Below are 15,206 nucleotides of genomic sequence, written 5' to 3'. Positions count from 1 at the left end.
AGGTAAAATTCCCCAAGTAGAAGAAATCAGTTCAAGGGATTATGTCACTTGGTTACAAATGTCATTCCTTCCTCGGAGTCATTAGCAGTTTCCAGGACTCCATCGATGTATATCTCTGGCCTTTGGGACATTCCTATCCTCCCCAGAAAAACAGTGCGTACACGATAACCGCACCCAATTAATATTTATAGTCTTTAGGCAAGTTCTGTTTTGTGAGCAATTTTTCATTTATATTACAGAATAGTATCTCCTTAAATGGCAAGCATGTCTCGTTTAGCAAAGTATTTTAAAACGATTTTAGGCCCACATAAATAATCTTTCGTATGCTATGAAACAGAAATACTACTATTGTTTACCCAGTGATGTGAGGTCATATCTCATTTATTCAGTAAATAACCATAATAAAAGAAATTTCAGTTTAGAATGCCAGTAAACACCACCTCTGACAATTTGTTTACAAAAGCGGTCTTTCTAAGAATTGTCAATGATCCTTCGTCGGTATTTTTAAAGAATACGTTTGAGTTGCTTCTTAGCCAACCTTACCAACGGCTCTCCCTTAAAATATATATTTTTAAATTTGGATTCTGTACACACACAAAAATCACGGAATTCATCTCAGCTGCAACATATATTCATCTAGAAGAAACACAAGCAACTGATAAATGACCCACTAATAACGTACTTGCTAATTCTCTTTTTCAGACTGGATATTGTAAGCATTTTAAGACACTAAGAGGTATAATTAGTTGTAGGAGCAACTAAAGACTAATTACCAGTACGGGGGGGGGGGGGGGGGGGGGGGGATCAAAAGCATTACTATAATTAGGTTCATTTGTTTCACATGGAGAGGAAAAATCCACAGTATTCTGGATGATTTTCTTGACATTACTAGAGTTAGGAAATGAAGTCACAACGGATAGTTTATTTAAAAAAGAAAGAAATTTTATAGTCCTCTTTACATAAAGGTCAACTACCCTCAACTAACGTTCCCATGTACTGTGCTTTCTAGAAACAGATTTTTCTTCATTTCCACTTAATGCTAACACATAATTGAAAGGACAAGAGATGCTAATTTGATCTTCCTAAATGTCACACGCTGGAGAGCAAATGAGAGCTAAAGCAGGTACATTTCTGATGCGTGCACACCTTTCCAATCCCCGACGTTAATCAGTGTCAGGAGATTTCCAAGTATTTTGCTTCACAGCTCTTGCGATCAATGAAACATTTAGTCTCCAACAACTGGCCTGTTATACCTCATTACCGCATGGAAAAGTTAAAAACAATTCTTAATGACCAGGACACATTCAAGAGCACTGGCTGACCATCACTGCATGAAACCGGAGCGGAATCTTTACAGAAAGGCCATTAAAGCTATCAGGGGCAGAATTCAACTTACTAACTATTGCCTCTTTTACAAGAATTTGCTCAGCTTTGTATTTCTGTTTGTGAGAATGCTTCAATGGCATTTTAAAGCTAAATCCTATTTCAAACCCCATCAGTAAGCAACGTTTCAATAACCAAGGGCCTGCTCAGATTCGCTGAAGAAGGGAAAATTGTAATACTGAGTTGAGGGATTTCAATATAAAGCTGTTAAAAGTAATTCCAGATGCCTCAGAGAAGACAGTAAGAACATCTGCTGAAAGACTAAGGATATGGCAGGGGTCAGTTCTGAGTTATCCATGTCTACCCCACAGCTTCTTCACCCCAGCCGGGTGCTATCTCTTCTCTAAAGAGAGGAGAGACCACGGAACCTTCCTACAACCCTTTCAAACCGTGAAAGACCCCAAAACCTCCTTCTAGGTCATTTACCCAATGTCATTTTTTCACCAGGGATTAGCACTTAATTATTCCATCGGATGGCCACAGCATACCTGCGTGAGTCTGCTCCAGCACTGCACGATTAAAGAGGCTGGTGATGCTCAAAAAACGGTATTCCAGTATTTTTCCCAAGCGCACACACATGACGGAGGAACCCTTCGGTCACGATGGGGTTTATTTTATGGGAATGATCTAAGAGAGGTCTCCTACCTCTGTAACTAACTGCTGTTTCGACCAGTTCAGGCGGGGGCTGTCATTCCCTGCTCATTAGGGATGACAGCGTACTGAACGTACAAAACTTCGCCGCTGCATCCTGTCATCTCTCGCAGGATCATCGACGCACGCAACGGGGAGCAAAAAGGGGCCGTCAGACGGGGAACAAACAAACAGATCTCATCGCCAAGCCCTGCCAGCTCCAGCTGCTCTCCCAGACGGACCGCAGAGCGCCCGTCCCGCCCCTCCGCTCTGCCCACGCCGGTACCCACCTCACCCGCCGGAGGGCTCAGGGCTACAGCTCATTTCAGGTATTACCTGAACTAATTGCTACAAACCCAGCCACTTCAAGAGGCTGCCACCAAGAGAAGCCACTTCACGCAAAGGCTCAATTCAAGCAGAGACAATCAGTGCAATGTAGGTCTTCTCTGTTTCTCTGGGAGCTCACGTGGACTATAATGCAAATCTAAAGCTAGGAAGACCTAGCAGACTAACGAGTCCAAATTCCTCCTAATTAACAGCTCTTAAGAGACCACGTGCAGCGGGAAAAGTTGGTGAAAAAGCAAAGGATGATGCTAAAGCCTTATGCAAAAGCAAAGGGGAAAAATCCTTCCTTCTCTGCTGCCAGGTAACGTAACTTATTTTATTCTTACAAGGAAACATTATTTCCTCCAACATAACAACAGGTTTAAAACAATTTACAGCTCTTCCCCATTCCTACCTGCCGTGCTACATGAAAGCAAACAAAAGCAGGCCGCTGGATGTTTCTTTAGAGCGGGCTTGATCACACGCTGCTGCGGGTGATGGGCTCCTGCCAAGCATCATTGCGCTCCGAAGAAACTGTTTTCATCAGCCAGACTTTCGAACGGGCATTTATATTCATTGGACGCCTCTCAGTATTGATACAGGGGAGCGTGTACCTTCTCTGCATCAGTACAGTTGAGATGCTGGGAGGTATTTAGGCATTATTCACGGTGGTTTTATTACGTACAATTAAAGCTTTTGGGGCCAGATCTTCAGCTGGCACAAACTCCGTACAGCTCTATTTAAATTACTGGAATCACGCTAATTTACAGAAAATTATGATCTGTACTGAAGGTCTCTAAGGATTATCTACTTGATACGTCAGTTACTTTCCCTAATTAAACTAGTTAAGAGTGTTTCTTACTAAATTATGAGCCATCTATGAAATTTATTCACCGAAGAGCTTAGACTGTTAGGCAATGCTCACATATTGTCTTTCCCTCCTTCCCTTTTTTAATTGAATATATCTCATCACAACTTTGGAGCTACATTATCAAATCTTCCCATAGGAAGTTTGCATGGGAAAATACTTTTTGCTGAGCCCTAACTGTTTAACGTTCATTTTTGGGTTTCTTGCACACCAAAAGCTCTCATGGCTTTGAAGAAAACTTCAGGGAAGTGAAACACGGTGGATGAGCTCTTCTGCATTCCTATTTCAGAATTATTGTGTAGCTACGAAGCTGATGCCAAGCTCCTGTTTTCTAATGCTCCAAATGATTGCAGCTGTAAAATCCTGACCACCACGTTGCCCAAAAAACCCTTGTTCTGCTCCATTTTGCCTTCCCTGGACCTCTGATTTTGTAACCGTTTGTTTAACTAACACACACAGCACACTGCGTGCAACATCTTTGTTTTGTATATTCCAAAGGCTAAAGCACCGTGACCATGAAACTTGGTATTAACTTTTGTTGGCAAAGGGGCCAGGGTTTTGCTAAAATTTCAACAGCGCAGCACTGATTTTGATTGTTCTATAATAACTTCAACAGCGTTGTGATATAATTTGCTCTGTTAGACTACAGGCAGAGAATCCCTATCAAAAGAATATTTTGAATTTACTTGTAGGTGGGAAGTAATCAGGAAAACAACGTTTTTCTTACCGTGATTCACAACTGCATTATGACGAACCAGAATTAATTTTCATCAACAGAAGGAAAAGATTCATAGAATCATAGAATCTTCATGGTTGGAAAGGACCTTTGAGATCATCGAGTCCAACCATACGCACACCAAAAAAACCCAAACCCCTACAATCTCTGTCACCAGGGCATGCCCTGAAGTGCCACATCTGGATGTTTCTTAAACACCTCTAGGGATGGTGACTCAACGCCCTCTCTGGGCAGGTTGTTCCAGTGCCTGACCACTCTTTCGGTAAAGTCATTCTTCCTGATATCTAATCTAAACCTCCCCTGCCGCAGCTTCAGACCATTTCCTCTGGTCCTGTCATTGTTCAGCTGGGAGCAGAGGCCAACCCCCACCTCTCTGCACCCTCCTTTCAGGGAGTTGTAGAGGGCAATGAGGTCTCCCCTCAGCCTCCTCTTCTCCAAGCTAAACATGCCCGGCTCCCTCAGCCCCTCCTCATATTGGTATCTCTTACCTTTTATTTCTGTCTTCTATCTGCAAGATGTAGACCATGTCATCGGTGGCGTGAAGCTTGGAACTGCTCTCTCCCCATTTCAGCTTCAGGCTCTGAGGACCCGCTGCAGCACACTCTAACCGAGGAGGTAAGGGTGGTAACGGCCTGGTTTTTGCTTTAATAAAGTGGCTAAATGGTCCAGCTCCAATTTCATTGACAGCCTGGATCCTGATCCTAAAGCAAACAACAAAAAGGTAAGCGTTAAAAGTGCTTTCATGAGGTTCTCGGTATAGAAAAGTCTCAAGAAACAAGACTGCCTTCTGGAGCTGACTGCTCCATCACTAAGAGTGCCTGCTCCCAGCTACCGTGCTGCGTTGTGGCAAATGAAAAGCTCTGTAAACATAAGTATTATCATCCTCTTTATATTACAAGAGCTGCAGTGAAGATATCAAGAACTGCAGCAAGGCGAGAAGATTTCTCTAAGCAATCTCAGAACGCGATGGCAGCGCATGGACAAGGGACAGCGGCACAGACACAACTGAAACCTGGAAAACATGAAGCGTGTAACTATGAATAAAGAAAATGCAGAAGTGTGTTGCAGTTTTCTAACAAAGGTCATGAACTAATTTAGGTGAAATCATTAAGTGAAAGCATTGGTGTCGCTGCTGTGAAACCCACCTCCATGTTGGTAAGTATCTCTGAAGACCAAAGAACAGCATGATTTCACCACGTCAGCACCTCACGAAGCGCACTACTTAAGCATGAAATTCTACCCAGGGCAGCTAACCGAGAAGAAGGTTAAATCCACAAACCTTCTACATCTCTTACACAAACTGTGGAATCACTAACCATCAGTGAACTTCTTATCAGATCAAATAGAAGTTGGACTCAAGTCACTCTCACAAGATGCACAAAGGCTCTCGAGCCATTTGACTCACATTAAGGACAACCAGAAGAAGAAAAAGAGGAGATCACCTACTTCATTTTTAATTTGGAAATATTCTTAAGACTGATCCAGTCTTCTAAATTCTATTTCTTTCTTAAGATAATGACTCTCAGCTTCTGTTTTGTCACTCTCTCTTATCTGTCTGCACCTTAGTTTAACGATTCGCAGAGCGAGAACCTGCTTGTAGGAAGGAGTGAAGAGTAGTCGTCTTTTACTATGGTAACATCAACAGCCACATCATAACAAAAATGTGCAATATGCATTTCGAAAGAGTTTTCACGATTTCAGATAGGAGATTCTGTGTAAATAGAAATATTGGTACAGACAAGCCAGAAAGGTTTCCAAAGTTTGTTAAATCAAAACGAAAATAAGAGAAAACAGGACAGGCAAACTAATACTTTTTTTTCTTTTTTTTTTAGCTAGATCAACCTAATTTAGATAGCTGGACAGACGCCGTTTATTTTGGAAATCCTGTGCATAGCAGCCTAGTGTTTTCTCATGGGAAAAGCCTCCCTACAAGAAGTGGTGCTGCTTCTCAAAACTATCAGCCACCAAGAAGGCAGAACTCCCCGGGGAGGGCGGCAGGGGGAGAAGGGAGAGGAGCAGAACCTGGTCCCCCCCCTGCGACTGCCTGCTTCGGAGAAAACCGAAGATAAATAGAACTGTCTTTGGTTGGCATAGCTACTTGTTTTGATTGAAATAGATAAAGTGATATAAGTTCACGTAAACAACGTATGAAAAATTGCTTTGCTTTGAGCAGCAAGTTTTCCGCTCTACCATTAGAAGAAGATTAGGTGGAGTTTCAGGGATAGGGGATAAACCCTCCAGGGAACACGATTACTAAAAAGCCCCAAAACATATTTTCAGCCATTTCAAGAACAAAAAGAGTTAAATGATAAATAAACAAAATTGCAAAATAATAGAGCCTTACCTACTGATTTGGCAGCTAAAGTAATTGCCCAGTGCAGGAATGCACCGTGTTCATACAGTCGAGTGTAAACGTGCGGTTAAACCTTTGCCTATTGACCTGGACATTAACAAGGGCAAAGTATTGCCTGGCGCGGAGCTGCCACTTTTCCTTCTAACCTTCCTTTTAGTTTCAGGAAACGCATCCTGACCACCTTACAAACACGATACGGCATTGATTTCATCCTCCTCTTCCTAAAAGGTGGACGGATAGGAAGAAAGTTCTAGTGGGATCCTCCTCTGCAACTGCTGCACACAAGCGTTTGACATAAAGAGAACTAAAAGCTTCTCTAGTATCTTAAGAAGTGTAATTAACATAGGCATTGATTTTATTTCATAGTATGGTATTGGTTTGCTTCAGACCGAAAAGTCATTACATTAATAGTTAATAGTCTTTCCAGTAAAAAAAGTGAAAACTGCCTGAATTTTTACTGGATTCTGGCAAGTCACCCGTTAGCCCGTACACATGAACAAGAGCAGCTACATTACAAAATGCTACTACCTTTTCGTAGACCGACTACAGCAATACGCTCTAGAGCACACAGCCTTTTTTTTGGGTGCGTTTTATTTTGTATTATTCTAAGTCCCAGTAACAACAAAGCCTCTCCTGTCCTCAAGCACCGCGACTTTAACTCATTTCCAAATGGCAGCCACTGCACTTGAAAACAAGCGGCGATTGAAACGAATCTCTCTTGAATACCACGCTCCCGAAGCACAAGCCGACAGATGTGCTTTTTAGACATCTGCATTTACTTGTCTTCCCCTCGCCAGGTATTTGCACAAGGTAAAAAAGCGTCTCTGCCTCTCCTCTCATCTGATGCTGCTCCCATCTGCCGCACGGTGTGGCTGCTCCCACCTTCCGACCACACAAATACGCCCAACTCCCCCCCGCCGCTTCTGACGGAAACTCTTATGCCTTAAAAATAGAGATAGGCATCTTTCCAAATGAATGAGGACACCGGGAAAGCAAGAATTGATTTACTTGACGGCTCTGGTGAGGCCCCACCTCGAGGGCTGTGTCCAGTTTTGGGCCCCTCACCACAAGAAAGACATGGAGGGGCTGGAGCGTGTCCAGAGGAGGGCGACGGAGCTGGTGAGGGGTCTGGAGCACAAGTCCTGTGAGGAGCGGCTGAGGGAGCTGGGGGTGTTCAGCCTGGAGAAGAGGAGGCTGAGGGGAGACCTCCTCACTCTCTACAGCTCCCTGAAAGGAGGGGGTAGCCAGGGGGGGTCGGGCTCTTCTCCCAAGGAACAGGCGATGGGACAAGAGGAAACGGCCTCAAGTTGCGCCAGGGGAGGGTTAGGATGGATATTAGGAAAAATTTTTACACTGAAAGGGTTATTAAGCATTGTAACAGGCTGGCCGGGGAAGGGGCTGAGGCACCATCCCTGGGGGTATTTAAAAGCCGGGTAGACATAGTGCTTAGAGATATGGTGTAGTGATGGTTTTTGTCAGAGTCAGGTTGATGGTTGGACTCAGTGATCTGAAAGGTCTCTTCCAACCCAGGCCATCCTATGATTCTACGACTCTTAACATGGCTGGATGTGGCTGGCCTTTTTTCTGCTGATGACACCACCACCAAACTCCCTGTAAATCGCCACTATCGTTCCGAGGTCCTGAGCTTTGGCAGACACCCACGACCAACCAGTTCTGGTTTTCTGGACACATGGAGGTGTAAACCAGCCCCAGCTCTCGCCTCCCTCTGACCCACAGCAGCGTTTCCTCAAGGGGTGTTAGGCCTTGGAAATGTCCACAGGGAAGGGGAGAAGGAAGGGGAGAAAGGAAGACCACCTGGAGGAGATGGTGGTGGGAGAACACCTTGTGCCGTAGCATCTCTGCTCCAGCTCAGGCCCTTTCTCACGTCCCTGTCCCAGCCTGGGACACTCTGAGCTCCTCCAGCCGTAGCGGGTAAGAGAACTTCCACAATTAAGTGGAAACCAATTACTGTTTACAGAACTGATACTGGGGAAAAAAAAAAAATCAATTTCTGATTAACATAACTACCACACTTAAGTGGAAACCAATTACTGTTTACAGAACTAATACTGGGAAAAATCAATTTCTGATTAACGTTTTTATTTTTGTTTAGAATTAGTATATAGACATGTAGAAATAGGTGCAATAGGGCCACTTCCTGAATTCCTTTCAACTTTTTCACTAACGGTTTCTAAGTTAAAACACCCCAAACACCATCTTGGAAAGGTGGTTTTCAAAAATCTTACAATCACGATTTGAAAGTGCGTTTTTTTGAAAATGTAAAGACTATATTTAGGGATAATATCTAATTCTGCAGACCAATAATATTTCTATTCATTCTCACATTTTCCCACTGCATTTTTTAAAAATTTAGAAAAAAAAAAATAAAACAGACTAGGCAAATTTAGAAACCATTAAAAGACCTTTAACAGACCATTCTATCTTATAAGATCCTTGACCCAGGAAAATAAACACACTAAACAGGATGCTATTTTCAGTTGGGTCACAAAATCCTTTGTATAGTAGTCCAACAAACTGAAAAATCACTTTTGAATTAATCTTAGAGTCTGACATGAGAAGAGTTTGATTCGCTAGTTCCCATAAGTGGAATGCCCCCGGCTGCAATACAGGCGGCTGCTGGAAACCTGCGGGAGTTAAAGATGCCACGGACTTCAAAAGGGAGGAGACGCGGGATGCTCCGCCGTCATCATCAGCCTGAACGCGACGGAGTGACAGAGTTATCACCCATAGCCTCCAGAACAACCAGTCCCACAGGTCCCCACTCAGACTGCACCCTTCTGAGGCCGGAGCAAGACTTAGTTTTACACTTTGAAGCATAAATTTTATTTTATAACCCACTTAAGCATTGCTAACTTGATCATCCGTGTGCATTCCTCTCTCTCCATCTTGGAAGATCTTTCCCTCGATACAGTTTAGAAACTTAAAATGTCTAGTATTTTTATTCCTAAACCAAATTAAAATTAAGTTTTGCTATTAAAATTTAATAAGGCTATTATGTATTTCTGCAAACTATGTAACTTCGGAGGAAAATACACATTCTTAAAAATCAGAAGTTGTCTTGCAGTGAAGCAACTCAACAGCACGGCGCAATTAAGTACAGAAAGCGTGGAGCAAAGCTTGGGAACGGCATGTAACAGAAAATTGGTATTTCTATTCCTGTTGAATACTTATTAAGTGTGGAGTATTTATTAACTCACTTCTAGTTACCTCAGTTCAGAGAAAACCAGTCCAAGTGTAATTCCCCTAAGATCGGAGCTCCGTGGCTATGTCAATAACACGGAAAGGCAGCAGAACTCGCAGACACATTTCTGCAGCTGCTCGCCAGCAATCATGTTTACACAGTGCTTTTGCGAGGCATCTGCTTTTTGCAACAGGAACCCTGGCCTGTGTCTGACACTGGAGAAGTCCTCTTGAAATCAGCCCTACGCTGGCCATTAGCTCCACGGCAGAGGCATGTCTCAGTTCCTCCTGCCTTGAATGAATTTTGGGATTTAAATCCTTCTTGTGGCATCCCGGCTGGATTTGCTACTCAACACGGAAACCATCGAACTTGGCAGCTTGGAGCCCACCTCCGCAAAAAGCCCGGAGCTTGCTCAGTGTGTACATGAGTTGCTCATCTCTGGCCATTCCCACGCAGAAGCTGGAAGCAGAGGAGCAATGCCAGACCTAAGCAAACAAGTCCAACGGGGTGGACACACGTAGACACGCTGTTAGAATCACACCGCTATCCAAAACAACGTTCCTTGCCAATTTTGGACTTGGTGGATTCGTAAATACCAAGATTTGCTTTCAATTTTGAGTTCCCACAAACAAAAACATTGACAGTGAAACTCCAATGCAACTAAAACGTATAAGCCCTTTGCTGATTTACTCCAAATTCCGCCGAAACTTTGGCAAGAGAGTTCAGAGTCTCAAACCTAGTAGCGTGTGGCTTGTTTAGTCTAGGAAAAACAAGGCCTGGAAGAAAACACATTCACTGCTTTTAAACCCAGCAGGGAATAAACACTCGAGAGAGAGAGAGAAGAGCTAGTTGAACTAAACAAAGTTGACCAGCAAAGCAAAACCATTGGTGAAGAAATTTAGAGAATGAGATCAGTGATGTTCTGAAACACTCTTCCGATTAAAACAGGGAGGGCAAAAAACCCACCGCCTACAGCTTGATAAACGTGTTTCTTACAGATACATTTATCAGGGCACAGACATTCCCTGATGAAAGATGGGTGTCAAGATAGGCTTGAAAGAGTTAATGATCGATAGCAAAAACCCTTTGCCAAGTCTATTTTTCTTAGCAGAATAATACTTCGAACTATAGATGAGGTGCTTTTGCAACTCAACTGCAGTCGCTTGTGTTCCCTGATAGGCACGAGATGCAAGATTTGGGGGTTTCTTTATCTTGTTTAATTAAAGAAAAGAGCTTTCATATATTATTACTTCTGATTAGTCATCCACTGGTTTGCGCTCTTTGGAATAATTATTTTTTTGGGGTAGGAACTCGGTTTTGCAACAATATTTAGAATAGTTGCAGTTACTTCTTGTGTTTTAGCCTTTTCATTTCAATCAGTGACAAGCAGATTCCCCGACTAAAAATATGTGATTTAATATGGTGCTTTTCACAAAGAAAAGAAATAAGAATGGAAAAAAAAAATCTAAAAAAATCCGGTATGATCTTAGTGTAACAATGCTTTTCATGGCAGCAGGAGTAAGAGCTTCACAGACAAGACTGCAGCATGGTAATAAAGAGTAGTGTCCTGCCCATCCTTCCATTCTGTATTGCCATTTCCAGGCTTTGAAGACAAGGTCGTTTCACATAAGGAAGCTGTAGACAACTAAGAACCAGCTAAAAAAGAGACTGAAGAATGTAGATGGTTTATTCTGGCTGTCTTGACTGCATTGCTCAAAGCTCTTCGTCTTGCTTTAGCTGTTTTGACTCTTGATTGAACGTCCGAGGAGAAACCAGAGAGTACGAGACTGCACAACATGATGCAGTTCCACAGCTGGGTAGCCAGTCAATAGACAAGCTCTTCCACTCCTTGTTAGTTTTACTGGGTTTTTGATTAGCCTTCCATCAGTCGGGTTCCCTGGTCTGGCTCAGAGTAAGATCACACAGGCACCAGCGTTGATACAAGGCAGAGGGTGAGAAACGTGGGAGAACACGGAGATGGAGGAAGGTCAGAAGAACGAGCAACCTGAATTGGCTCAAACCCTTGCGCAGCTTTATTCACGTGCTTCAAGTATGCAAGTATTTTCACAAACACCTTAAACTAGCTTAGGCCAGCACGTCTGCTAGAAGAGCTGGTCCTATCCTCTTCCACCCCCTCCTTTCTCTCTACCCATTTACAAGGTAAAAAAATACTATTAGTTTTCAAGACGACCAGTTATCCCAGTCTGGAATGGTGTGACAGCACTTTGCTGGCACAAAGGAGGGGACAATACAAGGAGGGAAGAAGAGACTTCCTTTGACAGCAATGCTAGCTTAAAGTGACCACAGAACTAGGATCTTCAATAAACAGTAGAAGAAAAAACTTGCATCTCATTACTGCCTTTGCCATAAAAGATCCCAGTGTTACACGCCACCGAAGAACTGGAGACAGCGATAACGTAGTCACATCTCCTGGATTTGAGTAATCTGGAATGGAGGGGTTCCAAATCACCAAATTCCTATTTCACCTTCTTTTTTCAGATTGTCAGAGGGATATATATATATATATATATATATATATAAACCCCTACATCTTTTTTTTTTACTACACAGTTTTAAAGCCTAGATATTCTAGGCAAAGATCAGGAATGACTGCACTAGACACTGTAAGCAATATATGTGCCTTGCTTTAAATAACTTCTAGTCTACATATTTGTACACTTGCTACGAGAAGTTCTCTTTCTTTGGTACACGATAAAATTTGCGAAATAACCTTTCCATTTAAACTCTACAAGACCTGGAGGATTGCGACCCTGAATACAAAGGAAAAAAACAGGGAAGTGTTATAGTAGGTCTGTACCACGTCTAGTTTTACAACTGTGCAATCACATTTCAGTTTTTATTAGAACAGTACTTAAAATAGATTTTCTTCTGTCACATCTTCGGCTGTATTGCTGTTCATTGCCTGCATGGAACCATATTTTTTTGGTTTCCATTAGCAATTAGGAAAAAACCATATCAGCCCGAACATTAAAATAACAATAAAATTTTGGCAACGTCACTTAGAAATTTAGAATCTGAACCCATATAAAGAAATGGTTTTTAAATTCAGATTATCTTTTCATTAATCTCCATATGCTAGAAATAAAAAATAGCTCTAGCTGTACAAATAAAAGTTCGCTGCGTGCAAATTGCTGTCCTCTCCCAGGGATCAATACCGTTAATGATATAAACCCCTGGAATAGAAGTGCTAAGCATCTGAAAAAACACGAGATGTCACATTCTAATTTTAGTTATTTCCCATTTTTAAAATTTATTTACCTACCAGTGTAACCTTGCCATAGCAGAGCAACTTAAAAAGAAGGAAAGATCAGAGATAACGGAAGGAGAGGAGGAAGAGGAAGAAGGGAGGTGAGGGGAGCAGTATGTGAACATGAAATACTGCAATTCATTCCATAAAGGAATTAATGCAGATTTCTATGCTCCCTAGCTGGTTTTGGGTGTGTTTTGGTGTTTTGGGTTTTTTTCCCTTACTCTATACGCCATAAACATTTCCCAAGTAAAATTAAGCTGTGTGATCTCATCCCGAGTGCCCTGCACCACGCCAAAAAACCGCGGTACTCACCGGTATGAGGTTTCTGGGAGCAAATCATTGATAACATAACTTGTAACGTTTCCTACGGGAATGCTGACGTCACCCAGGTCAATGTTGTATGACGTAATCTCAGCTCCGTTATTGCACGGTTCCTCCCAGGTCAGGACAAGGCACACGGAGGGTGAGAGCTGGGAGGCATCCAGGTGCTCATCCTCCAGCACGGAGAGGGCACAGACGGCGTCGGGCACAGACGCGGGGATCCTGCAGGTCACCAGCTCGCTGTAGGGTCCAGCTCCTGCCTGGTTAATAGCCTGTGTATTAAAAAAAAAAAAAAAATTTACAGGATAAATGTTCTTTCACGTGACTATCGAGATCATAATAATGAACTGTGCAGCCTGGAAGAGTCACATGGATTCTTCAGAGAATACGCACCGTTGACTTATTCTCCAAAGCATGATTGAGGCCCTCCACCAACTCATACCCCTACCTACACCAGAGCAATTAACATCTTCCTTTGTTACTCAGGAGTATCTCTCCGATCAATTGGAGAATACTTCTCTTCTCCCTAACAGCCATTTAATCAAACTTAACAGTAACCTTTTTATCAGCCGCAAACTTTGTTTAGCAAGGGAAAATGTCACGGTCACCACGCTGTCAGAGACAGGTGACATCACGTTGTTCAGCAAATTGGCTACCCGAAATTGTTGAGCTGGCCTTTAGAAAATCCTCAGCACACTGCAGAGTGCAAGATCGAATGTTTTACGCGAGCAGGGTACCCCTAGACATAAGGGACACTTGGCTCACTGAGAGCTACGCTGGTTCCCAGCTCAGAGGAGGAAGAGCTGATTTCATGCTGAAAACTTTCTGATATCAGAATACAGGAACCCAGCGCGGCGTTGAGTCTATGACTCCGATTTGCCCAGGAGTCCCGAATCGCTAGCAAACCACCCCCAAAGCACATAGCTCCATGTTTTCCACAAGAGAGGAGAGCAACCAGTTATCAAGCTTCTACATCTTGGTGCACAGTTCCAGGATTCCAGAGGAAACCAAGTTTCGAGATCTGGCCCGCTTCCGCCCATTAATTACAGATGCCGTTGTCTTTGCAAGCTCGACGTTGCACAATTGTACAGACCCGGGTTTTTAGCAGTTGATGCTCCGTCAGCGGTAAATGCTGTATGCGTTGCACTGGACTGGCCTAGGAAACAACTCGCATTACCTCCCCAGGATTGTTAGAAGCCCCTGTGCACACAATCACAGAGCCACGACAGCTGGAAGGGACCTTTGGACACATAGGACAGGCTGAGAGACTTGGGGGTGTTCAGCCCGGAGAAGAGAAGGCTCCGGGGAGACCTTATAGCAGCTTTCCAGTATCTGCAGGGAGCCTACAGGAAAGCCGGAGAGGGACTTTTTACAAGGGCTTGTAGTGATAGGACGAGAGGCGATGGCTTCAAACTGGGAGAAGGGAGATTTAGATGAGATATTAGGAAGAAATTCTTTGGTGTGAGGGTGGTGAGCCCCTGGCCCAGGTTGCCCAGAGAAGCTGTGGCTGCCCCATCCCTGGAGGGGTTCAAGGCCAGGCTGGACGGGGCTTGGAGCAACCTGGGCTGGTGGGAGGTGTCCCTGCCCAGGGCAGGGGGTGGAACTGGGTGGGCTTTAAGGTCCCTTCCAACCCAAGCCATTCTATGATTCTATCTAGTCCAACCTGGTACTCCAAGAAGGGTCAAACCTGAACGCAGACCAGGTTGCCTAGGCTTTTGTTCAGTCAGGTCTTGAAAAATTCCAAGGATGGAGACTGCACAGCCCCTCTGGACCACTGTTACAACCCGTAATTGCCTGCACAGTGATAAATTTTTCTTTATATCTCATCTGAACATCTCTATTTCAACCTTTGCCTGGAGCAAAATTGGACACAGTATTCCAGGTCCTCCTGAATGGCACGTAACAGGCAGTGCCACCTTCCCTCAATCTGCCAGCTGGGTTCCTCCTGATACAGCCCAGCCTGCTGCTAGCCCACGAGGTACATGAGGAGCTTGTGATAGCATATGATGGCCCCGGCTGAGCTACAGGAGGTCCAGACCTTCAAAAGCAGCTTTTTACATTGCTCAGCATTGTCCACCATCCACATTTCCTTTGCATTTGGAAAAGCGAGCTCAGCGC

General features: G+C 43.6%; 1 protein-coding gene across 1 annotated transcript in view; it reads right to left on the bottom strand.

Annotated features, from left to right (window-relative positions):
* FNDC3B (fibronectin type III domain containing 3B) overlaps positions 1-15,206 on the bottom strand; it is a 213,868-nt gene that overhangs the window by 25,373 nt on the left and 173,289 nt on the right. Inside the window, exons 22-23 of the mRNA XM_063338682.1 lie at positions 13,080-13,360; positions 4,430-4,642 (exon numbers count right to left, since the gene is read on the bottom strand). Of these exons, the coding sequence (XP_063194752.1) occupies positions 4,430-4,642; positions 13,080-13,360 (494 nt within the window). The remainder of the gene's footprint in view (positions 1-4,429; positions 4,643-13,079; positions 13,361-15,206) is intronic.

Source organism: Chroicocephalus ridibundus, chromosome 6 (genome assembly GCF_963924245.1).
Source record: "Chroicocephalus ridibundus chromosome 6, bChrRid1.1, whole genome shotgun sequence".
NCBI lineage: Eukaryota > Metazoa > Chordata > Aves > Charadriiformes > Laridae > Chroicocephalus > Chroicocephalus ridibundus.
This window is presented reverse-complemented; position numbering and strand designations above follow the sequence as displayed.